This window comes from Asterias rubens, chromosome 14 (genome assembly GCF_902459465.1).
Source record: "Asterias rubens chromosome 14, eAstRub1.3, whole genome shotgun sequence".
NCBI lineage: Eukaryota > Metazoa > Echinodermata > Asteroidea > Forcipulatida > Asteriidae > Asterias > Asterias rubens.
This window is the reverse complement of record NC_047075.1, coordinates 5,643,591-5,669,649: the sequence shown is the minus strand read 5'-3', so window position 1 is coordinate 5,669,649 and position 26,059 is coordinate 5,643,591. Positions and strand designations below refer to the sequence as shown.

The window sequence follows — 26,059 nt, the reverse complement described above, 5'->3', positions numbered from 1 at the left end:
TTTGAAAATGTGTCTGTTGAAACTGTTTGAATATAATTTAAACATTAATTACACCAAATAAATGATTGCTAAACTGTTTGGAACAAGCTGACTTACTATATCTGGACACATTCCTAGATCATTGAACGGCATGTCTTCCTGCTGCACGATCAGGCCACATACACTATCAACAAATCATAAACCATTGTAAACCATACAATCAATCAGAAACCAAAGATCGAACATGACCTGCAATTGACATGACTTTGATGCACTTCACAATATTCCAGGTATGCACGCCTGTATGCTTTGTTTTTGAAAGGGCAAGGGCACCAAGGCATTTTCGCCTTGATAAAGGGCACCCTATGAGGAAAATTGTAAATTTCTACTGGATCAATTCCAGGGCACCAAGGCAATGACCAGGGGAAATGGAGGCAATCGCCTTCGTTGCCTGCGTGAAGCATCAGGCCTGGGTATGATATCGTCTGCAACGCCCTGAACTGCAGACGATAAAATCACAACATTAAAATCCCGACATTTTGCATAATAGTTATATCGTAATATGTAAGTCTTACATGTGTATACATGTATAGCGCACGTATCTACTGTACCAAACAAGTTACTCAGGGCGCTTAGTATATATACAAACTTTCAAAAGATTCTGAGACCCAATTACTTAGTACAAGGGTTTACAAGGTGCTACGGCGGATACAGCAGCTACAGCCACGAACACCGGGGTGAACCCCCTTCTCTTTTCGATGAGTGCACTGGGTTATTTTACATGTGTTACACAAGACATGGGACCAACGGCTCACTACCCATCCAAAGGACAAGCTTTTGGATAAGTGCACTGGGTTCTTTTACATGCCTACACAAGACATGGGACCAACGGCTTACTCCCCATCCAAAGGACAAGCTTTTTGATAAGTGCACTGGGTTCTTTTACATGCCTACACAAGACATGGGACCAACGGCTTACTCCCCATCCAAAGGACAAGCTTTTCGATAAGTGTACTGGGTTCTTTTACATGCGTTACACAACACATGGGACCAACGGCTTACGCACCATCCAAAGGACAAGCTTTTTGATAAGTGCACTGGGTTCTTTTACATGCGTTACACAAAACATAGGACCAACGGCTTACGCACCATCCAAAGGACAAGCTTTTCGATAAGTGCACTGGGTTCTTTTACATGCGTTACACAACACATGGGACCAAAGGCTTACGCACCATCCAAAGGACAAGCTTTTTGATAAGTGCACTGGGTTCTTTTACATGCCTACACAAGACATGGGACCAACGGCTTACTCCCCATCCAAAGGACAAGCTTTTTGATAAGTGTACTGGGTTCTTTTACATGCGTTACACAACACATGGGACCAAGGGCTTACTCCCCATCCAAAGGACAAGCTTTTTGATAAGTGCACTGGGTTCTTTTACATGCCTACACAAGACATGGGACCAATGGATTTACGTCCTATCCCAAGGACGAAGCAACGGTATAGTGTCTTGCTTAAGGACACAAGTGTCACGGCTGGGGATTCGAACCCACACTCTGCTGATCAGAAACACCAGAGTTTGATTTCGGTGCTCTTAACCGCTCGGCCACGATTCTTCAATATAGGTTCTTATACATGTACACATGATTGAAACATTTATTGGTTTAGCAAGATTTAGGACCTAAAACCAAATACTTTCTTATTAATTTTACACAAATAAGCATGATCGATGTACCACTAGCTTACATGTAATACAACTATGTGTTTTTATGAAGTGACATATCAAGGTACACCACTCTATAGATCCATTGAAACACTTTGAACTGGCACCGTGCCAAACAAATGACTTCTGTGTCTCATAAAGTAAGTGTTATCACAGAGAGTTGACCTTACCCTTTCTGTCCATGTCTACTGCTGAACTTATCACCAATCTCTGGTCTTCTGGTCTGTCTGAGAAGGACTTTGATAAGATAAGCTTCTTCAGGATTTGAAGTTATCAAAACCTTCTCAATGTAGGAATCTTGGGTTCCTTTAAACCTTTATAACAGATAAAATAGAAGATGGAAAGTGTATTTATTTACTCAAAACTACAGTACATTGTGCAAAGCTTTTCCAAAAACCAGTCTGGACCACTTCAGGCCGGTTGACATGTACATCAGCAATATTTTTCTGGATGGTTTATTACGACTGAAATAAGTTTGGACCAACATTTTTGACAGTAGGATGTCTTATGGAACGCACCAGCACGAAGAGGGACACAAGTTACTGGCTTTCATGCTTGTAATATCCCTTTTACAGGGGTTATTGTGTAGTCCCAAATGTCAAACCTTTTTATTGTTCTTGTACAAGAATGTGGCATAAAACAATGGACAGGGTGCCACCATTCTTAACATAGTCGGTGTTTGGCTCCATGGTTGGCAAGTACCTAGCTTTTGGAGATTCCAGAATAACATGCAGATGATCAGCCATGCCTTCCAGCCAAGATTCTTTGAAACACGGTGAGTACCTACTCATATTTTCTTGCAAGACAATTATTACCTAATCTTTGTATTTCCTTTGTCAAGTTCAGGTTTAATTATATCTTCAAAGGAAACCAATTGCTCAGAAAAATTCTTGAAATTCAAACCACTAGGGCTTAACTATAATCTTTGGTACAACCAGAGAACCACAATGATTAACAACAACCTGCAACTCCAATGATTGATACATGTAGCTATTAAAGGTTTAGTACCTTTTGTAGAGCAAGTGTTACCGTTTTGGATCATGACATGAATCACTACTGACTATCAATCATTTGAATGAAGATGAATATAATATAATTAACCTGTTCAAGTTTCAGCCTCACTAGTTTGTCAATTTTTTTAGAAAGACGTGAAAATCAAAGAGCAATGTTTTCAGGAGAGTCGCGTGTATCCAATGATGTACATGCTAAAATACTTTTTGTATAAAGTTTCATGTAAACCTGTGGACATTTGTGTTTTGTGTCGAACAAAAAGTAGCCAGCCACTGTAGTGAGAGAATAGGAAACTTACGTAATAGGCACATCTCTGAATTCTGTTTGTTGTTCACCAGTTGGATTACAAGGGAGTGGATTCATAGTAACTACTGGCATTGACTTGTTGAGTAATACTTGCTTGTTCTTCACTCTCTCACCTGCATACAAACACAATCACACTATATAATAGATGTTAAATTTGCATCGGGGATAAAGAATATTAATTTTGGTTTTTACCCATACACCGATGTGTGTTAGCACTGTATACTCAGTACTTTCCCGAGTCCTGTGAAAAAATATCACAGGCATGTTACTCGGGTGGGATTCGAACCCACGACCCTTGCAATTCTAGAGCAGTGTCTTACCAACTAGACTACCGAGGTTGCCCGGCAGCTAGAGGCAGTTCGAATCCTATGTATTGGCAGCGGGTACCGCAACGATATAATAGATGTTAAATAATAGATGCCTGTGATATTTTGTCACAGGACTCGGGAAAGTACTGAGTATACAGTGCTAACACACATCGGTGTATGGGTAAAAACCAAAATTAATAATCACACTATAGTTAGCAATAAGCCATTTGCGAGTTGAATTTAGAATAATTTTTGGTACAATAACTTGCTTGGGCACAAATGTAGCGCGCACATTTGAATTGCTCAGACTATAGAGACAGTTGCTATGAGCAAACCCTTGTACCATTGTGCCATTGATACACATCCATCCAGAATTGTGCATGGGTGATCACCATCTCTTATCATGTGACATAGAAACTGTCTAGATGGTCTGAGGAATTTAAATTTAAGAGGTAACTTGTGATCAAGCACGTCATTGTACCAGACAATATTCAAATCTAACACGCAAATGGCTTATTGACCAAAGCAGACAATGTAACAGACAAAGTGTTTCAACAATAGCTCCATGTACATAAACACTGCCCCAACTTGAGCACAGTCTCATGAAGTCCATCACACTTCCCTTAATTTTAACCCCAGAAAGTATAGTCTATGTTTAGTTGTTTGGATTCTGTGGAATAATTAATCCCATTTTACTTTACCTTTTAGCCTGGTTTATATTTCATGTCATTGCAAAGACAAATTTGATGTCAATAATTGACATGCAATTGTGAATTATAGACTTGTAACATCCATTCACATTTTGCATGAAGTAATGAGTCAGGCTTTTAACTAGCAAGTCAGAAGTAAATAATACATGTTTAGTACTTGACTTCTTGGAGTAGACTCAAGCACAAGACATTTGAGGCACCAGGCAGGACAAGACTTACTGTGTAATAGACCTTACCATTATAGACAAACAAACAGCTCCATATGACCAATGGGAGACTTTCTGGGACGATAGAGGGCAGCAGATTTACCGGGTAAATCCATTGTTCTCAGAATTATGCGCATGTTCAGAACTACGTAAACAATGGAAATTTACCCGGTATGTCTGCTGCCGCCTAGCGTTGGAAAGTCTCCTATTTGGATGTCTGGCTGTCTTGGAAGCAAATGTGATCAACAGAGGGCTCTCTGTCAATATATATTTTAGGAGTACATGAATCAAACTGATTTTGGCAAGGTTGACCAAAAGAGGGCTCTCTGTCAATACACACAAGCTAAATGGCAAGTAAATATAAAATGTAATGAACAACTTTGTAATTTTGTTACAGTCCTGACCGCTGAATGTTAGCAAATTTTTCAATCACAGATGTTCTGACCCAATTTAAAATTTTTGCAAACTTTCAAATGAATAAAATATCTCCCATGATTGGTTGCTTTGTTTCCAACAAATTCAACGCTATTTTTGAATAGTTGTGTGACATTTATTACAAACGGTGGCCATCTGTTTTTGTGGCTTTCCATAGTTTTCCAACCTCAGTTGGCAAAAACTTGGGCTGTGATGTTGCGATAGAAAGGTCTTTTGTGTTAGAAAATGTAAAGAATGGAAACATGTGCTGTTGGTATGGTGTCATGTACATGTTCATCTAGAGTCTGTACTTCATTACACATCCAACAATGCGATTAGCACCAATAACAGCAGAAATAGGACACAATGAAGAAATGCTCAGTTTTAGATGCGATGGGGAAATATACAAAATTAGGTAGCGAATGAAAACCAAATGATCTTGGCCCAATTTCATAAAGCTGCTTCAGCACAAAAAGTAGCTAAGCATAACATGAACAATGCTTACCAGAATTTGGTTATCAGGTAAACTACCATGTCACATGTACAACTTAATACTGGTATCTTACTTATGTTTGCTTAGCAGACAATTGTTAAAGAAATATTTTCTGCTTCAAGCAGCTCTATGAAATTGTGCTCAGGGTCTGAGGTGGGATTTGAAACCCGGTCGTTAAGTCTCTCATTTGAATGAGTTGTTAACATTTTGCTGTTTGTGATACCGGACACTAACCTGGTGCACATATGCCATCCATATCCAGTACTTGATGTTTCCAGATTGGGCTTTTAGTTGTTGCATCTAGCATTGGTCCCATCACACGATCAAATGTCTGGTTAGCATAACGCTTTAATGTACACTTCTGGTTCCGGTAAACAAGACATCGGCCAACACCTGCAATCCAATAATAATATCTCTTAGTAACACTCAGGAATATCGACTATCCATTATTAAAATTCCTTAAATATATTCTGCCTCTTGATTGATTTAGGGTGTAATCTTCACTAGAAGGTCACCCGAGGTTGACGCATTATACACCCAGCAAACAAGGTCATATACTTGTAGCAACCGATGAACTATCCAATAGCAACCGATGAACTATCCAATAGCAACCAATGTACTATCCCATAGCAACAAGTTCACTGTACCGATAGCAACAGCAGCTTCTACTAGACATCTAGGCACAATATATGTTAAGAGTGTTAACAAACAAATATTGACTGTTTTTACTTGTGCTAGGGTTAAAACTACAACTCCTCAGTGATCCTCGGCATGTTCTATTATTATCCTTTGTGGCCCTCAGGAAGCCAAGGAATACCTCAGGTGTCTTAGTTTTAACCACAGCACTAAAAGCAGTCAATATTGGTAAACTACTGTGTCTCATATCAATTACCGTGTGCAGAATCCTGACTGGTCCACTCACCATCATGATACAGATACTGTTGCTACTAACCAAGCTCATGTGCTAGTATCACACCACACAGGGTAAAAATAGCAGTATATTGTACTAGCAGTATGTACATGAAAATATGGAGGTACATATATGTCAATTTGCATTTTCCAGTTCTAAGTAATGCCCCAAAAAGAGAATTATGAAGTACAGTAACAGTAACAATTATAAAATGGCACATTTTGTTTTATTATAAGCTCCCTCATTGCAAGTTGACAAACAAGTTCCCCTCAGCAACAACTTGGGAACTTCCAAGACCTTGGGGAACTTCTACAGATGCTTTGTTGCTTTGTTTAAGATGGGTGCATCTTCTATATCATAACCACTGACTCACCTCTGTCTACAGATGCTTTGTTTAAGATCTGTCTACAGATGCTTTGTTTAAGATGAGTGCATCTTCAATATCATAACCACTGACTCACCTCTGTCTACAGATGCTTTGTTTAAGATGAGTGCATCTTCAATATCATAACCACTGACTCACCTCTGTCTACAGATGCTTTGTTTAAGATGAGTGCATCTTCAATATCATAACCACTGACTCACCTCTGTCTACAGATGCTTTGTTTAAGATGAGTGCATCTTCAATATCATAACCACTGTAGCTCATTACAGCAATGATAGCATTCTGCCCGGCTGGTATCTTATCAAATCCAATCAGGTCAATGGTCTACAACACAAAATCAATATTAATCGCACTCATTACACATATGTAAGGAAGACACTTAATTTGCATAAAATTTGTTTTGCCATGCCCTTGCTTACAAAACATTACGCTGCTACGACCCAGCAATTGTGGCATGGCTACAGGTAGCTTGGAACGATCTATAGAATTGTTTTATGTTATTTTTCGCTGCCATTTGGGGGACTCCACCATACTCTCCTACATTGTACATCCCTCTGGGGTATTGGAGATGATACGCTTTATGAGAGTTACTGAAGAGAAATTAATTTGTTTAAAAAAGCACCATCTTCAATGAGTTGTACTGTTTTTAGCTCACAATCTCAACTAATGTCAATTCTCAAATACTTCTTGCTTTATTTCAATTATTTCACTACCAAAAGTAATATAATACCATAAATAATGTTAATATTCGTGAGTGCTTAAACTCTACTGCAATAGTTCTTCCATTATTAACCAAGTTGAGACACCGGGGATGTGAGTAAACTATGAGTGCAAAGCAAGAAAGCTTGCATACATTTATCTTTAGTTTTCAAAAACCTTACTCTGCAATCATTTTTTTTATGAATGAAGAAATTAAGATCTAAGGTATAAAATTCAATGAATTTTTCTCATTAATTATTATTATTATAAACAGGGGTTTAAAAAAAAAAGATTTTGGGACTGTGGATACTGACCTTTGACTTGACTAATGGAGCTTGTGGGTAAGCCAGTAAGTACATCAAAGTGTCAATGCGATTACGCTGATTATATGCAATAGTGCCTGCAACCAAACAAGACAAAGGCTTCAGATTAATCTATTGTATTGGCTGATTTCAGTGTCACTCACGTTTAACCATGTTCACCAGCAACAAGTTTCAGAAATCTGCTTATTTTGAAGGAGGTTCCTGCCTTGAGATTTTCAAGAGTCAGTAGTGCTTAAATAATAGATTGAGAGTCAGTAGTGCTTAAATAATAGATTGAGAGTCAGTAGTGCTTAAATAATAGATTGAGAGTCAGTAGTGCTTAAATAATAGATTGAGAGTCAGTAGTGCTTAAATAATAGATTGAGAGTCAGTAGTGCTTAAATAATAGATTGAGAGTCAGTAGTGCTTAAATAATAGATTGAGAGTCAGTAGTGCTTAAATAATAGATTGAGAGTCAGTAGTGCTTAAATAATAGATTGAGAGTCAGTAGTGCTTAAATAATAGATTGAGAGTCAGTAGTGCTTAAATAATAGATTGAGAGTCAGTAGTGCTTAAATAATAGATTGAGAGTCAGTAGTGCTTAAATAATAGATTGTCCTCTTCTTGGTCTTAGTAGCACCACCAATGCAAGTTGGGAGAGGTACATGTACATATATCTCAGGCATTGCAAACAGTGAGTTGGGAGAGGTACATGTACATATATCTCAGGCATTGCAAACAGTGAGTTGGGAGAGGTACATGTACATATATCTCAGGCATTGCAAACAGTGAGTTGGGAGAGGTACATGTACATATATCTCAGGCATTGCAAACAGTGAGTTGGGAGAGGTACATGTACATATATCTCAGGCATTGCAAACAGTGAGTTGGGAGAGGTACATGTACATATATCTCAGGCATTGCAAAGAGTGAGTTGGGAGAGGTACATGTACATATATCTCAGGCATTGCAAACAGTGAGTTGGTTCACCAATGCAAGTTGGGAGAGGTACATGTACATATATCTCAGGCATTGCAAACAGTGAGTTGGTTCACCAATGCAAGTTGGGAGAGGTACATGTACATATATCTCAGGCATTGCAAACAGTGAGTTGGTTCACCAATGCAAGTTGAGAGAGGTACATGTACATATATCTCAGGCATTGCAAACAGTGAGTTGGGAGAGGTACATGTACATATATCTCAGGCATTGCAAACAGTGAGTTGGGAGAGGTACATGTACATATATCTCAGGCATTGCAAACAGTGAGTTGGGAGAGGTACATGTACATATATCTCAGGCATTGCAAACAGTGAGTTGGGAGAGGTACATGTACATATATCTCAGGCATTGCAAAGAGTGAGTTGGGAGAGGTACATGTACATATATCTCAGGCATTGCAAACAGTGAGTTGGGAGAGGTACATGTACATATATCTCAGGCATTGCAAACAGTGAGTTGGGAGAGGTACATGTACATATATCTCAGGCATTGCAAAGAGTGAGTTGGGAGAGGTACATGTACATATATCTCAGGCATTGCAAACAGTGAGTTGGTTCACCAATGCAAGTTGGGAGAGGTACATGTACATATATCTCAGGCATTGCAAACAGTGAGTTGGTTCACCAATGCAAGTTGGGAGAGGTACATGTACATATATCTCAGGCATTGCAAACAGTGAGTTGGTTCACCAATGCAAGTTGGGAGAGGTACATGTACATATATCTCAGGCATTGCAAACAGTGAGTTGGGAGAGGTACATGTACATATATCTCAGGCATTGCAAACAGTGAGTTGGGAGAGGTACATGTACATATATCTCAGGCATTGCAAACAGTGAGTTGGGAGAGGTACATGTACATATATCTCAGGCATTGCAAACAGTGAGTTGGGAGAGGTACATGTACATATATCTCAGGCATTGCAAAGAGTGAGTTGGGAGAGGTACATGTACATATATCTCAGGCATTGCAAACAGTGAGTTGGTTCACCAATGCAAGTTGGGAGAGGTACATGTACATATATCTCAGGCATTGCAAACAGTGAGTTGGGAGAGGTACATGTACATATATCTCAGGCATTGCAAACAGTGAGTTGGGAGAGGTACATGTACATATATCTCAGGCATTGCAAACAGTGAGTTGGTTGTCTATATGGAGCTTGGAAGTTGTTACTTCCTGATGCTACTCTCCACCTGTATAGATAAGTTTAAGTCCCCTATAATGGAGTATTGTTGTTGATATTGGCAAGAGCTTCTGCCTTTCACTAACCTTTATTAGATAGGGAATAGAAGAGTGTTGTTAACCTTGTTTGTGAAGTGTTGGAATCAACGTTACAACCTCTTTCCCACTGTCTGTCTTTTCTACATATATTTTAATGGTAAATGTGCAAAAAAAAACAAATGTAAAAATTCCCTGTTTAAAGACACTGAACACTATTGGTAATTGTCAAAGATATTGTCTTCACTGTCATTGCCTCAATCGGTCATTGAAGTTGCGAGACCTCAAATTCTAAATCTGAGGTCTCGAAATCAACTTCGTGGAAAATTACTTCTTTCTCGAAAACTACGTCACTTCAAAGGGAGTCGTTTCTCACAATGTTTTATACTACGTGTATCAACCCCTTCCCATTACTCGTCACCAAGAAAGGTTTTATGACAATAATTATTTTGAGTAATTACCAATAGTGTCCACTGCCTTTAAAAGGTATTCAACACATCTGCTGAATTTGTTTTCCCTGATTGCATAACAAGTGACCGACTCACCCATAGCTTGTTTGCCCATTGCACATTGATATGTGTTCCTTGGTGACTGGTTATGATGTGGATATGGAATAAGGCCAGCACATACACCCAGTATAGTGAATGGTTCAATCTCCAGATGAGTGGTCTCACTGTAAATACAATCAAGTAGAAAACATACACATCAATTTTCTACGAGTCAATCTTTCACTAACTATATTATTCATGTACATGTATTATAAACACAAAGAGGTAAGTAAGATGGCCCAGACGGAGTACAAAGTAAGACAAGACAAGTTGGCCAAGGTAATTCATTGGGATCTGTGTAAGAAATGGGGTGTCCAAGTGACTGCAAAATGGTACCACCATGTTCCGGAGAAAGTTACAGAGACCGACCAGGTCAAGATCCTCTGGGACTTTAACATTCAGACTGACCATGTTATAAAACATAGGCGTCCGGATATTGTAGTCTTATGTAGATACAAGATGTGTCATCTCATTGACATAGCTGTGCCGGGAGATTTCAGGGTAGCTTCTAGGGAGATGGACAAGATCCAAAAGTACCAAGACCAAAAACAATAATGAACCACTATGTTGTAGTGGTGTGTATAACACATCTAGCTTTCAATAGCCAAATGAATGGATTGAAAATGACTACATGTAGTTACCTTGTAATAAATGATTCATAGAGAGCTATCTGACAATCATTCTCTTCATTCACATCCAAATACTCCACGAGTCCATCCTGCAAGAAATCTTCAAAGCTACGGAAACCTTGATTCAATTCCTGCATATGCTGATTGGTTACCTTAGGGATGCCTTTACTAACAATGATGTAGGGTCTACAAATAAACAAAACATGGTTGATATCAAATCATATCAAACTGCTCCACCTCAAAAAGCAAGAAAACAACACAAATTGATTAACAATAAATTCTTTTTAGAACGACCCCAACTTATTTAGAGATTATCATGACATGGTGTTACCGCAAAACTTTACAATGTCGTACTTCCACCATGCAAAGTTTCAAATTCTACTTAAAAATAAATCGGTCTCATAATTGAAAAACTTTCAAAATTTGGTCTTAATGTGTCTCTATGTTCAAGCGCCTTAGTACCTTATTTGAAGATACATGTGCTATAACACGACTTCAGTGTGATATTAATGATGTAACAGTTTTTCTTTAGATTACATTACTTTTCACAGTTCCTTTATTTAGGTGTGTTTGTTTAAGCCTAGAGGTTTAAAACCATTCTCTCCAGATTCTAGAAAAGTATTATACTTTCAACTTAACCCGGCCCATTTCACGGCTCTGCTTACTGTAAGCAAGGGAATTCTTTGCTTGCGTCAAACATATTTCACGGGTTAGCAGAGAATTTGTGTCCACTTTAGGCCCTCCTACTAGGAAGTCTTCGCTTACATACACAGCTAGCGCAGAAATACGGCGCTTGCCCTGCAAGCGGAAAATGGATAATCAGAAGCGTAGACGTCGGCAGTAAGCAGAGCCATGAAAAAGGGCCCTGGGCAAGCATCAAACTCTTTTAGATTCTATTTTGACTCCAAAGATACACTGAGTGTTGACTTACCTGCAGACACGCCCACCATCTGAAGCAATGTAAACTGTACGCTGAGAATGATTTGCAAAGATAGATACAAATTCATTGACGTAACCAGCTCTCCTCATCATACGGAATGCTTTAACAAGCTTCAAATGGTCACAAATCACTCCAAGAATATTACCTACAAATAAACATAACTTGGTTTCAATTATTGCTTAAATTGTTATTCATAAATACCCCCAACAGTTTTGCTACTCCTATTGGTGGAGAACGCGTCACGTGGGGGTGTTTAAACCGTTGATAATGACCAGCTGGAGTTGTTTATACCCAGCTGGCAACATTATCACGCGGAATGCGCAATTCATAGCTATTAGTAACAGCGCGTAATTTATTTCTAAGCACGCGCGCGTAATACTTCAAAATAAATACTAAATACTTCAAACCTTGACTTTTCAATTGTCAAAGTGTCTATACATGTAGTTGTATTTTTTTAACGTTTTTGAACAAAAGGGCATTTATGAATGGGAATAAAAGAGTAGTGACTCGTTCTTAAACGTCTGTTTAAAACCTCGTTGCCGTGCGATAAAGGCAATTTATCTAACAGCAACGACCCTGCCGGTTAAAGAACTCATAGCTACCCTTTTATTTCCTTATTAGTGCTATTTGTTTATTTGCCCATTGTATTCTGACTACTACCTGAATGTTTTTAACATATTTTCTTCATCAGCAGTTTCATTACAAACCTTAATAAATTTGATGGCAGTGCAGTTTAACAATTCGTCTACCGAGTCGCTTTTTACATGAATGAAATCATTAGTAAATTCATCTTTAGGAACTACTACATCACTCAGATTGGAAATAAAGTCATTGGGCAAAACTTCAACATAAATTAAAAACAAGTTTTTTAACAAATTGATTTTAACTGTGTTCACACATGTCTCTTCCTCCAAAGTAGTAACATTTACCTGTATATAGCACATAATATGGCACAAAGTTATAATAATAATAATAATAATAATAATAATAATAATAATATTAATAATATAACACTTGTAAAGTGCAAACATATCCACCTAACAAGTAGGCGCTCAAGGTGCGACAAAAGAAAAACAATGAACAAAAACAAGATATTTAAATTAAACTGTGTTGTTGTAGGCAATTACCATGAGGTGGGTTTTGAGGGTAGTTTTAAAGGAGTTGAGGGAGGAAATAGAGCGAATGTTGTGAGGAAGGCTGTTCCAAAGACGAGGGGCAGCAATACGGAAAGATCTATCTCCCCAGGAGCGATAAGATCTCCGTTCAGTCGGAAGATGTTGACTTGCTGAACGAAGACCAGATCGACTGGGGTTATAAGGCTTGATGAGTTTAGATAAATATGACGGTGCGGTACCATGTATTGAACGGTAGGTTAAGATCATGAGTTTGTAAATGATTCTAAATTTAATTGGAAGCCAGTGAAGATTGCATAAAGTTGAAATAACATGTGAAGAACGTCGAGAACATGTAATTAGGCGTGCTGCTGTGTTTTGTTTTAACTGAAGACGGTCGAGTTGTTTTTTTATGAATACCATAAAGAAGCGAGTTGCACATGTCCAAACGAGAAGTGATGAAAGCATGAACCAACTGTTTTGTTGCTTGTTGTGAAAGATGTTTTCGGATCTTGCTTAAGTTTCTGAGATTGTTGGATGTGGATTGTACAACTTGAGAAATGTGTTGATGAAGAGACATTGTAGAATCAATCGTAAAACCTAGATTACGGGCACGTTTTACAGGAGTGATGTTAGAGCAGCCAACAGTGATGTGATCAACTTGAATTTTGTCAAGCTGTTTTTTTGACCCAATAAACATAAATTCAGTTTTATCAGCATTCAGTTTAAGATAATTCATTTCCATCCAATGACGAATCTCAGTTATACAAGCCTCAATTTGTTTCAGTTTCTCATCTACCACTCGCTGTGAAGGATTGAAAGATAGGTACAGCTGGGTATCATCGGCGTATATGTGGTATTGAAGATGGAAACGTTCAATAAGTTCTCCTTATTACCATTCATAAGACAAGATGTTCAAGCTGAGCCAAGTTGTCCTTAATGTCCTTACCATTAAGGAATACCAGATACATGTATGTATTGTGGTCAGCTAAGTTCTCTTTACCATTTAAACCCTGTTCATACAGCTTTGCAACCTTACAAAGGCCATGCAGATCACCCAAATCTCAAAAAGTTATCAAGTAATGGCACTATCGCTGTCAAGATACAGCAACTTGGAAAATTAAAGACTACATAACGACTGTACAGCTTTTATATCAAAAGCGTTGCCTAATCGCTGCAACAATGGTTGTTTCTACTGAGAAATAGTTGCTGATGGTGCTGCGCTTTTATTCCAACCACAGAGTGAGATCTCACCACGATGCTACCACGCTGCTTGTACAATAATAGCGTTCCCACTACGACTTTGCCCCGCTTATTGTTGGCTTTGACCCAGCTACGCTTATTTTGTGCACGTTCAAAAAAAGCTTGGGGAGAGAATGCATCCAAGAGATCCCAACCCGACCAAACCACGCCCATGGAGATCTGCCCATGTTTGGCCAACAAATGGCCCCTATTGGCCACGCTTTCTGCCACTTTTCCGTCATGAAGCAGTGTCTATGTGTGACCAGGGTATAAGGAAAACCACACATGCATATGAATGATTAAGTTCCCCTTACCATTAAGGAAGACCAGATATGTATGTAGTGAGCTAAGTTCCTCTCCTGATAGTAGACTGATGTCTTCTACTCCTAGATTGAATGCAAGTTGAATGATAGGATCCTCCTCCATGTCTGTTGTTATATGTGTCATTAATGCCAAGTTCTTGACAAGACCACATGCCTGTAACACAATACAGCAAACATCAAACATCAAAACTTCACATCCAAATTTCATGGGATGCTGTTGCAACACTTGGTGTGGCAGAAGACTTGTCAAATGTATTCTGAAGTTTTCTAAAAGATGTATCAAACTGATTGACATTTATATGCAGCCTGGATGGGGTGTCATGCGGAGCGTTTAAGAGCACTGAGCTCAAGCTCTGGTGTTTCTATTTAGCAGAGTGTGGGTTCAAGTCCTGGTCTTGACACTGTGTCCCTGAGCAAGACACTTAACAATTGCCTCGTCCTTCAGATGGGTCGTTAAACTGTAGGTCCTGTGTGTTGTTATAAAAACTATCAACGCACATAAAATACCCCAGTGCACACTTATCACAGTGGGTCTGGCAGTGTCAATCACGAAGGCTGTACTAGAAAGGACAAAGAAGAAGAATGAGTGGTACTACAAATACTACAGATTTACTGAATGGCTAAATATAATATAACTTGATGTTACTATTGTAAGCTTAGACTTTATTGTGCCACCATGCACAAGGCCATCTCAATAAATCTATGCCCCACCCAGACACCAGTAGACTGGTTGTCTGGACCATGTCTGGACATAACAATTTATGTGTTTTCCTTAGGACCTCCCAACATACTCATCCTCAATCATCCTCATCCTTAAACAATATATAGAAGCCTTATTTTCTTTTGCCTGGTCACTCTTGTCTTACACACTCATCGTGACACTTCTCTGGATCACATTGTATCGCTTCAGAAATATACAGTTATAAATAAAACATTACTGTATTTAGCAATTAGAGAACAGTGTCTTGGAGTTTCATTTGTATGCTTACTATCCTGCTATTATATTACTAAGTGACACCCACAGTTAACGTGTTACACTATCTTACTTCTCCTTCTGGTGTATCTGATGGACATAACATTCTTGCCGTGCTGGTTGCAAGCCATTATTTAGCTTTGCTCTTCTTCGTTCTCCAGTCCTGACCTGGATATTGCTATCTGTGCTTCTTCTAGTTCTACTTTTCTAGTTCTCCAGTTTTTCTTCAAACATTTAGCTGCTTCTCCACATCTGTATGCCGTGCTGCTTGCATCATCAATCCTTCGTCTCCGAACATTTTTTCCATCAACGTTTCACCCCTTGTTGTGGAATTTTCCAGCATCATCCGTGAACTTGTTTCTCAGTGGACTGCCAAATTTGTTTGTACTATTTGGTGTTGGATCTCATCTCGCCTGTTCCTGTTCTTCTCTTCGGATATTTTCGGTTGTCCAACCAGCTTTTGTGTGGCGCCCGGCTATCGGATCGTTCTTCCTTGTCATCATTTCCTGTATTCGCTCGTGACCCAGAACTTTCCCTTCTCCTCTGTCACTCGCTCCAGCCTCTTCGCTTCATATCCTGCAAGTTCTTCGGACTTTCCATGTTGTGTGTTTAGTTCTTTGGATTGCTTCTCTTCTGTTCCTGCTTCAGACTGTTGCTGATTTCTTCCGTGTTCCGCCCTTCAATTGCCTCTCTTCGAACGTTTCCGGTGCCGCAGTGTGTCATCCTTTCCTGTTCTACAGTCAAGCTTCTCGCTGCTCACCGCTGCATCCCAAGCTGAAACCATCCACAGCAAGTTTTTCTGTATTTCCATTATATTTTAAATTCTTTAATTAGTCCGGTTGCCTGTATTACCGCCCCAGCGCTACATATTGGTTACCTTTGTGCGTATTTGGTTAGTTCACTCACCCTACTGCCATTCCACTTTCACCCATCTGTATTTCTCACTTCATGCATAGTGGATGGTATATTTTGATATTCTTGTCCTCTTTCGTATCAATTTTTATGTACATACTTTACTCTACTTGTCTGTATATATATATATGCTCACATTATCAGTGTATTTTGCTCATTTTGGTCGAGACTCTTATCCTATCACTATTGTACACACCGACATCTTAGTCATTTTAAATTAATTTGGTATACATAGTATTGTGGTTTGACTTTGTCATGGCTAACCCTCCTTGCCCTGCCTCTAGTTCCTCTCCCTCTTCCCTTTATTTTAAAACGGATCTTCCGGCCCCATTCTCTGGCGACGGCTCCGAGGATTTTGGCATCTGGTGCCGTCGACTCGAGGTAGCCGTCAATGCGAATAATGTCCAACATCCCCAACTCGCCACCATTCTGCCCGCCAAACTGAGCGGAGCGGCTTTTACCTTATGGGACAGTTTGCCCAAGACAACAAAGGACGACTATGACAAAGTCAAATTAGAGTTGAAATCTGTATTTGTGCAACATCACTCTATAACAAAATTTCAGTCATGCATAAATGCCCGTCCCCGACTCCCCGGTGAAGCCCTTCAGGTTTTTGCCGCAGACATTACCCGTCTAGTGCACGAAGCATTCCCTACCTATGGTAAGGAGGCGAACGATGGCGAACGGTTCCGCCGTTTTGTCGCCGGTTTATCTCCATATCTTCATCTGAAGGTGCATGAAAGTGGCGCCACAACTCTGCCCGACGCGCTAAAAACTGCCACCCAAATAGAGCGTGCACATGAAGCCAGCCAAATTGCCCTCTCTTCCCCAATCACCGCCTCTGCCATTCCCTCTCCCACAGCGCCCCCTTCCGCTGTCAGTGTCAATTCTGTCGACCATTCCCTCCATAACCTCCTTCAAAAGATGACGTTGCGAATGGACGACATGCAGTCGGACATTGCTCACCTCCGCTTTCGTCATTCCCGCACCCCACCCCCGTCCCAACCTCATCCCCACTCTTCCTATGATTCATCTTCCCGCTCTGGATATAATCGCTCTAACAGTTACGTCTCTAACAGCTCCAGCAGGGGAAATAGTCGCGACCGCCGTGATAATCGCGACCGACGTGATAGTCGAGACCGCCGTGACGTGCGTGACCGCCATAACAGCCGTGACCGCTATGATAGTCGCGATGGCAGCAATGTCTATTACTGTGACACCAGCCGTGATCGACGTAATGCCTATAGGCCTGCCCGCGATGATAGCCGTGATCGGCGCACCGATTATGACTACCATGGCAGCAGCGATCGCCGCGGGCGCTCCCCAATCCGCCGATCCCAAACCCCAACCTTTCCTTCTAGGTCAGCTAGCCCCAACACTCGTCGTGTCACTTTCAATTCGGATACTAAACCTACCCAGAACCAGGGAAACGATCAGTAGTTAGTGACATGGGTCATTCGCTAACTGTTACTACTCCGGTGACCCCCCACTCTGTTCCTTTATCGTCATCTGCCTCAGCCCCTCCCATTATTCATCCACGACCATTTATTCCTGTGGTTGTGGAGGACACTAATGTACTTGCATTTTTAGACACCGGTGCGGATGTCTCTATCATTAGTGATGAACTCCGTATGCAAATCCCTCAGCTCAAACGGCGACCCCTTATCCCTTATTTAGGTGAAACTCTCTCTGTCACTGGACAGCATATGGATACTGTTGGCCAAATATTTCTCTCCCTTCGCATTGGGAATTCTTCTGTGGCCCACACATTTCAAGTTGTACGTGGTGTTTCCCATAAATTTCTCCTTGGCTGGGACTTTTTCTGTGCTCACCGCATGGTAATTGATCTCACCGAGGGCACCGCCTCCTTTGGCCGGGAGTCCATACCGTTTATGCAGTTCCCTCGTGACGCGCCTCTTTGTTGCAATGTTCGCATTTTAGATCCTATTACCCTACCTGCTAGTTCTGAAACCACTGTTTCGGTCAACATGGAGTCCCCAATGCATGGATATGTACCAGACGGTTATGTTGGTATCTTTGACCCTCATTATGGTTCCCATGACTCCCAGATTGCCCTGGCTCGCACCGTCTCCAAGGCGCGTAATGGTCAAGCTACTGTTTGTATAATGAATCCCACTGTGGATGAAATATGTTTGTACCCTGGTACTCGTATTGGTGAATTTTAATCCTTCTCAGACACTGCAGATGTTCCATACACCTTAGTTGACCCCTCTCCATCCCCATCCCAGGTGGCAGCTACCCAGAAGTCTCCACTCCCCCCAGTAGATTTATCTCATGCTGATGTTTCTTCATCTCAACTGAATCAGCTGAAGAATCTGCTTTGCAAATATGCCAGTGTGTTTAGCACCCATTCCAATGATTACGGCCGTGCTGATATCCTTAATCATCGTATTCACACTGGTGATGCATCACCTTTGCGTCAACGTGCGTACCGTTGTTCTCCAGCTGTAAAGACGGAGATCAACAAACAAATTCAAGCTCTCGTGACTAATGATGTTATTGAAGAGAGCCACAGCCCTTGGTCATCGCCTATAGTCATGGTGAAGAAAATAGATGGGTCCTTCCGATTTTGTGTTGACTACCGTCGACTCAATAAAGTCACCGTCAAAGACTCCCACCCTCTCCCCCGTACGGACGATACACTTGATGCCCTTTCTGGCTCAGTGTATTTTACCACGGTTGATTTGTCCAGCGGCTACTGGCAAGTACCAATGCATCCAGATGACAAGGAAAAGACCGCATTTACCACTGGTGACGGTCTCTACCAATTCAAAGTCATGCCAATGGGTCTGACCAATGCACCCCCGACATTTCAAAGACTTATGGAACTCGTTCTCCATGGCTTGCATTGGTCCTCCTGTCTGGTTTATCTGGATGACGTCATAGTTGTTGGACGATCGTTTTCTGATCATATGTCCAACCTGGAACAAGTCTTATCTCGGTTCCAGAGAGCAAATCTTAAACTCAAGCCCAGTAAGTGCCACTTTCTACGTTCGGAGGTTTGTTTTCTTGGACACATTGTTAGTAGGAATGGTATTCTCCCCGACCCCTCTAACACTGATCGTGTTCACACTTGGCTGACCCCCCGTAATCCTACCGAGGTCCGTTCTTTTCTCGGCCTCTGTTCCTACTACAGGCGATTTGTTAAGAACTTTGCCCACATAGCTTCACCCCTCCATCGACTGACGCAAAAGGGTGTTCCCTTCCAATGGACCCCTGAGTGTGAAACGGCATTTACTTCCCTCCGTAATGCCTTGACACAACCCCCAATTGTGGCCTATCCTATTACCACCAAGCCCTTCATCCTCTTTACCGATGCTTCCAACACAGCTATTGGTTCTGTACTTTCCCAAGTACAAAATGGGCGGGAACGTGTCATTGCATACGCAAGCCATGTTCTCACTGCCGCTGAGAGGCGATGGTCTACATTTGATCGTGAACTTTGGGCGATTGTTTGGTCAATCCGCCACTTCCGCCACTATCTGGCCAGTTCATCATTCACTGTCGTGACAGACCATAAACCCCTGGTTGGATTACGCAAATTAACTGTCCAGAATGACCGCACTGGGCGTCGGTCCCGATGGGCATTAGAACTTGACCCATATGACTGGCTCATTATCCACCGTGATGGCAATCGTCATGCCAATGCAGATGCCCTCTCACGTCGACCCCCATTACCAAAGGAGCAAGACCCACCTGCTCCCAACTTAAATGTTCAACCTCCCCTTAGCTGCCAGTGTAAGCCTGCCCCTCCTCCTGTGTGCGCATCGATACACACACCCATAGAGAAAGGACCACATGCAATTCCACCTTCCGGCCCCACTGTCCCGCCAGACATCTCATTACCCCAACCTCCTACCCCTGTGGATGGTCCTGACCCATCCTCACCTCTCCTTGGCTGTAATCTCATACCATCACAACAAACTGATCCCGATATTACACAAGTTCTAACTTGGGTAACTAAGGGCAGCTGCCCTTCCCGCACTCAGTTGCGCAACTACTCGCCTGCCATCCGACGATTGTGCTTCGACTTTCATAAACTATCAATAATTGATGGTATCCTATGCCGCCATTCACGACCAACATTTGGTAGCCCACGCGTATACCAAGTAATAATCCCGCTTGCCTTACAGTCCCAGGTTTTATCACTCCTCCATGGTGATCCACTGACTGGCCATTTTAGTGCAGAAAAAACGTTTCAGCGCTCTCTACAGTTGTGTTATTGGCCTTATATCCGCCGTGACATTGACAATCACTGTAAGACTTGTAGGCCTTGCGAATCTCGTCGTAACCCTTCCCCACGAAATAAGGCCCCGATGCAGATATTTAACTCAAGTCGCCCATTTCAACGTGTCTTTGCCGATATCACACAGCTCCCCAAAACAACAAAAAACAATCAATATATTCTTGTTGTAATGGATCAGTTCACAAAATATGTCAACCTGTACCCCCTACTAGATCAGACTGCCAAATCTGTTGCTCAGTGTATATTCCACCATTACATTTCGGAGCATGGCATACCCGAGGTTCTTCATACTGACCAGGGTCGACAGTTTGAAAGTATCTTGGTGCAGGAGTTGTGCAAACTCCTTGGCATTAAGAAAACTCGGACGTCTCCTTATCATCCACAGTCCGATGGTCAGGTTGAAAGATTCAACAGGAATTTGAAAGAACAACTTGCCAAATACCTAGCAACCCCAACTACCGCTGAATGGGATGATTATCTTGCTCAAGTCCAAATGGCCTACAATTCCACTACCCATTCTTCTACTGGTTATTCCCCATTTTATTTGGCAAAAGGTAGAGAACCCCGATTACCTGCCCATATTCTCATTTCACCACCATCCCAACATACGTGTAGCTTTGATTCACCCGAATCTTATGTCACCTCTCTGAAATCTCGCCTCGCTTCGGCATTTGATTTTGCAAGTGATCGTCAGAACCATGCAAGTTCATCACAAAAACATCACTAAGACCACAACGCTAAGTTCACACAGTTTACACCTGGTCAATTCGTGTGGCGAAATGATCCGGCAAAGTCACGAGTAAAACTTGCCCCCCACTGGAAAGGCCCGTTTAAAGTGCTCTCAGCCCACCCGTCTGCGCAAGGTGAATCTGTCACCTATACCATTGTGGATGTTCATGACCTCAAATCGAAGCCTCAATGCGTTCATTACAACAGGTTGAAGCCTTTCATTTCCCCTATCGATCATGACCGTGGATTATTGGCCGCTCCCCAACGACATGCTGGCTTACTGCCCCCTTACAGTGCACTTTCTGGTTCCCTCCCCTTTTCCACACATGTTACCCCTTGTCCACCCAACCCGAGAGCTCCATCTTCTTTCTCATCTGTTCCCGTACCAGTGAGCCCTCCTCCCCCGTCAGCCCCAATGCTGGCGAGCCCTCCCCCATCTGCCCCTGTAATTTTGCGTCCTACCCCCTCCTACAAGTCCCCAATTCCCTGTTCCGGACAGCGCACGCGTAGTGGTAGAGTTGTGACGCGACCAGATCGTTTGGGATTTTGTACTTAAATATTGCCATGTATGTTACCTTAATGGGCACGTTTTTATGAACATTATGTCCAGTTTACAATAGTTTGTACACCATGGTTCCTTTTACTAATCATCTTTGACTTTTTGATTGTATTTCATGTGTAATTATAATAGTTGTTCCTCTGTGTTGCCTTCATATTGAGTGGATTGTTTCTGTTTACATTGATAAGCGCAGCTAAACTGATGATGTATACTCTGCATAGTAATTACCCTTGTTTTGGGTTTGTTTGCATCTGTAATTAGACTTCACTAGATTCCATGGTGTTTGGATTCGATGCCCTAAGGTGCATGTCCTTTCACTGCGTTTATTTTTTATTTTTATTTATTTATTTATTTTTTTCCTGTATCATATCACTACATTTGTTGTTTTCAAATTTTGCTTTGATTATTATTCATGTGTCCTTAGTAGGCCGAGTGATTTTGTTTCAGTTTTTTTTTCCCTTCTTTTTTAATTTTTTTTTATTTGTAGTTTGTTTTTGCTGTTGCAACATATGCCTATATGCTTACTTTTGTTAATTCCGTGACAACTTATGTGTTCTAAGCTTTATTGATAATTGTTGTTTTACTGTTGTCTTAATTATTCTACTTTGAAAATGAGGACATTTTCTTCCCCGAGATGGAAGTAGTGTAAGCTTAGACTTTGTTGTGCCACCATGCACAAGGCCATCTCAATAAATCTATGCCCCACCCAGACACCAGTAGACTGGTTGTCTGGACCATGTCTGGACATAACAATTTATGTGTTTTCCTTAGGACCTCCCAACATACTCATCCTCAATCATCCTCATCCTTAAACAATATATAGAAGCCTTATTTTCTTTTGCCTGGTCACTCTTGTCTTACACACTCATCGTGACACTTCTCTGGATCACATTGTATCGCTTCAGAAATATACAGTTATAAATAAAACATTACTGTATTTAGCAATTAGAGAACAGTGTCTTGGAGTTTCATTTGTATGCTTACTATCCTGCTATTATATTACTAAGTGACACCCACAGTTAACGTGTTACACTATCTTACTTCTCCTTCTGGTGTATCTGATGGACATAACATTCCCCATTGTGATGGCTGAAGGGATCGAGGTCCACTCACTTTCCTTGTCTTCTCAAACTATTAGAAAGAAGAAAGAATGGAATCATCAATAGCTTTGTCATTCAATCAATTAACTTAAAGGCACTGGACACGTTTGGTAAATGTCAAAGACCAGAATCTCATTTGGTGTATCCCCCAACAAGTGCATAAAGTAATAAATCTGTACAAATTTGGGCTCAATTGGTTATGAAGTTGACAGACAATAATAAAAGAAAAATAAACTGTTGCACAAATTTGTGTACTTTCAAATGCCTGAACAAGGCTTCAGGCCTGAAGTCTTTCAGATTCAAATACTTTAGTGAGAAATAACTTCCTTCTCAAAAACTACGATAATTCAAATTAATTCATTTCTCACAATGTTATATACAACCAACAGCTCTTCGTTACGCTAATACAAGTACATATTGAGAGTGATTGCACAATGTAGGAACCCCCTTTATTGTAAATTTTGAGTCATCTTGAAGCTTACAACCAACTGTTTCCATATTTTCAAATGCTGGGTTTTATCTCCAGATTTCAAAACTCTACAGAGCTCCAGCATACACCAAATTAAAGTGTCTGGCCTTTCTGTCCATGTTTGTTAAAAAAGTAAAATTTATGAGATAAGGGCCATTTGTTCAGAGCCGGTCACAAATATCATTCTGGCTTTTTCTTTCTCCAGAAGACAATCAGAACATACTGATCGAAACGTCGAGTTGAAACCAACGGTTCTTTTCAGAACCGCCCCAACTCATTAGAGATAGTCATTACATGGTGTTACCGCAAACCTTTCTATATCGTATTTCCACCATGCAAAGTTTCAAATCCTACTTGGCTTTTACTTTGCTCTGAGGGTTGCCCATCACAAGGCTGTTAATGTCAACTAGCTATGGGAGAAACAGAAAAGGGCTGCAGAGGAACTGGAACACAAAGAGACCACAAGAACATATGGTGTTCTATATAAAGTGTGTACAAAGAGATACACAGGTAGTGTGCTCACCCTTCATGTTAAAGACAATAAAGTTGTTAATCCTACCTGACTGGAGATCCTTGTCATCATACCAAGACATGAAATAAAGGACAATCTGGACAAGACTTGCGTCACTCCAGCTCTATCCATCTTGAATCTCTTTACTGACCAGTTACCCTGACAAGGTTTCAAACATAAATAATAATGATAATAGTGGTTTCTTAAATCGGCCAACTTCACTCACATTTCTTTAGTCTCCTGACGATGACTAGCTCAAGCTAGTCAGAACATTGAGACCAATTGAGGACTCACTCCGCGGTAGTGAAGTTAAAAATGATACACTTAAAGCTTAAGTACAAGTAGTAGTACAAGCAGGACAGTTCTTTTCAGAACTGAGAAGTCTCCCGACTTCAAAAAATCTACTCAGCGGTAGTAAAATATTATAACAAGACAGTTCTCTCAAGAACAAACTCTACCTGGCAAGTGTAGATACACACATGGTGTTACCGCAAACCAGAAGTATAACATCATAATCTTACCGTTGAGATAGCAATGATGAGTCCATTAGTAATCTGATCTTGTCTCATGTGTTTGACGATATCAAACTGAGCTGCTCTTGGCTTAGGAATGGTCTGATCAGCAATCTTCTTTAACTCACTGTTAAACTTCTTGAATAGATCTTCAAACAATAAGGCTATCAACTGAGAAAATACAAATACAAAATTAATTATCTCAAAATGATTATTCAAACTTTTATTTCTTGTTAATGAGAAGAAATATTTATTGTATTTATATGAAAACAAATTTTCCTTAGGTTCACACAATGCTACAAAAACATTAAAGCTGACAAATTTGAGAGTGAAATGTCCCTTTTCTTTAACAACCAATAAGGGCAGGCTATTCCAATCTGGCATACAGTATTGTAACAGTGATTGTGTGTCACTAAAACTCACCTGACCAGCTAACTCTAATCTCTTGTTGCCATAGTAATCCTTATCATCTACTTTATACACATCTCCCTGTGCTTGTATCACTCGTCTCACCATTAATGCCAGATAGATACATTTAGGCTTGAAATTGAATTGAACAACCTGAACAGAAACACAAAGAAGTAATAATAATGCACATACAACACTTATATAGTGCTTCATACAGAGTGTTTTACATAAGAATAAGAGGAATAAACAAGAAAGAAAGAGCAATCGTGAAACAACGTTGGTTATCACCGTGCTCTCAGTCCCGGAATCACGTTTATTTGTGGAGAGATCATTCCAAAGTTTGGGGGCACAAACGGAGAATGTTCATTTACCAAAGCGAGTATGGGTTCAGCCCAGTGACTTGGGTTAACTTTGTTGAAGGGGCCACGAGCGTCACTAAGTGACGGATTTGAGCGCTACATGAGAAACCAATATATTCTTGGGGCAGGGGTCCAAATCTCACCAGAGTAATATGCCTTTCACAGAGCTTGGGAAAGTACTGAGTACACAGTGCTTACACACATTTTTGCGTAAAACCAAAATTAATATTCTTTATCCCCCATGCAAATTTACATCTATTAAATTATTATTACTTTCAAAGAAACGATAAGGCTTAGGCATCTTAGGTAAGCAATGGTCTGCAGACCGATATCAAGACATACAGACTTACAGGAACATGTGCTAGTACGGTAGTTGCTAAGATTTCTCTAGCTTCATCAGTCTTACTCTTCTTAGATCCACCCCACATTCGTCTCTGACGCACTTTACTTCCAATGAACTTTAAAGCCTGCACAAAATAACAAAACCAATAAATGGACTCACTAGGTTTGTGATAAGAGAGTTATGGCATGACTAAATCTAGTCAAAAACATTATTGTATTGTTATACTTGTATAATATTGCTGTTGCCGAACAGCATAGGAGCTGAATAAAGTCCGTCTTCACTAGAGCCAAAGAATGAAATAGTCATCCTTAGCCAGTTTCTGAAACACTGTGTTGATTGAAGTACAGGCTGCCCTTATCAACAGTTGCAGCTACAATACTGCCATTCTCTAACTGTTGTGTTGATTTTAGCTCTGCTTGTTATCAATATGTATATAGTATGCATTTTTTTGTTATGT

The 26,059-nt window shown here is 40.6% G+C and overlaps 1 protein-coding gene and 1 long non-coding RNA gene across 6 annotated transcripts in view; one reads left to right on the top strand and one right to left on the bottom strand.

Moving 5' to 3' along the window:
• The window catches only part of LOC117299225 (DNA-directed RNA polymerase III subunit RPC2-like), a 43,806-nt gene that overhangs the window by 6,000 nt on the left and 11,747 nt on the right, over positions 1-26,059 (bottom strand). For all 4 annotated transcript variants that reach the window (XM_033782690.1, XM_033782691.1, XM_033782689.1 and 1 more), the window contains 15 exons: positions 25,610-25,726; positions 24,916-25,053; positions 24,502-24,663; positions 24,029-24,139; positions 22,942-23,031; positions 14,452-14,614; positions 11,775-11,928; positions 10,856-11,029; positions 10,212-10,339; positions 7,460-7,545; positions 6,647-6,770; positions 5,386-5,544; positions 3,013-3,133; positions 1,874-2,017; positions 97-163 (listed from right to left, as the gene is read on the bottom strand). In XM_033782690.1, the coding sequence (XP_033638581.1) occupies positions 97-163; positions 1,874-2,017; positions 3,013-3,133; positions 5,386-5,544; positions 6,647-6,770; positions 7,460-7,545; positions 10,212-10,339; positions 10,856-11,029; positions 11,775-11,928; positions 14,452-14,614; positions 22,942-23,031; positions 24,029-24,139; positions 24,502-24,663; positions 24,916-25,053; positions 25,610-25,726 (1,938 nt within the window). The remainder of the gene's footprint in view (positions 1-96; positions 164-1,873; positions 2,018-3,012; positions 3,134-5,385; positions 5,545-6,646; positions 6,771-7,459; positions 7,546-10,211; positions 10,340-10,855; positions 11,030-11,774; positions 11,929-14,451; positions 14,615-22,941; positions 23,032-24,028; positions 24,140-24,501; positions 24,664-24,915; positions 25,054-25,609; positions 25,727-26,059) is intronic.
• LOC117299228 lies at positions 8,130-9,551 on the top strand. Of its 2 annotated transcripts, none has more exons than XR_004520043.1 (4): positions 8,130-8,390; positions 8,586-8,820; positions 9,157-9,391; positions 9,457-9,551. It is a non-coding gene; the product is annotated as an uncharacterized LOC117299228 (long non-coding RNA). The 2 variants fall into 2 exon arrangements; XR_004520042.1 differs by having other exon boundaries at positions 8,586-8,961.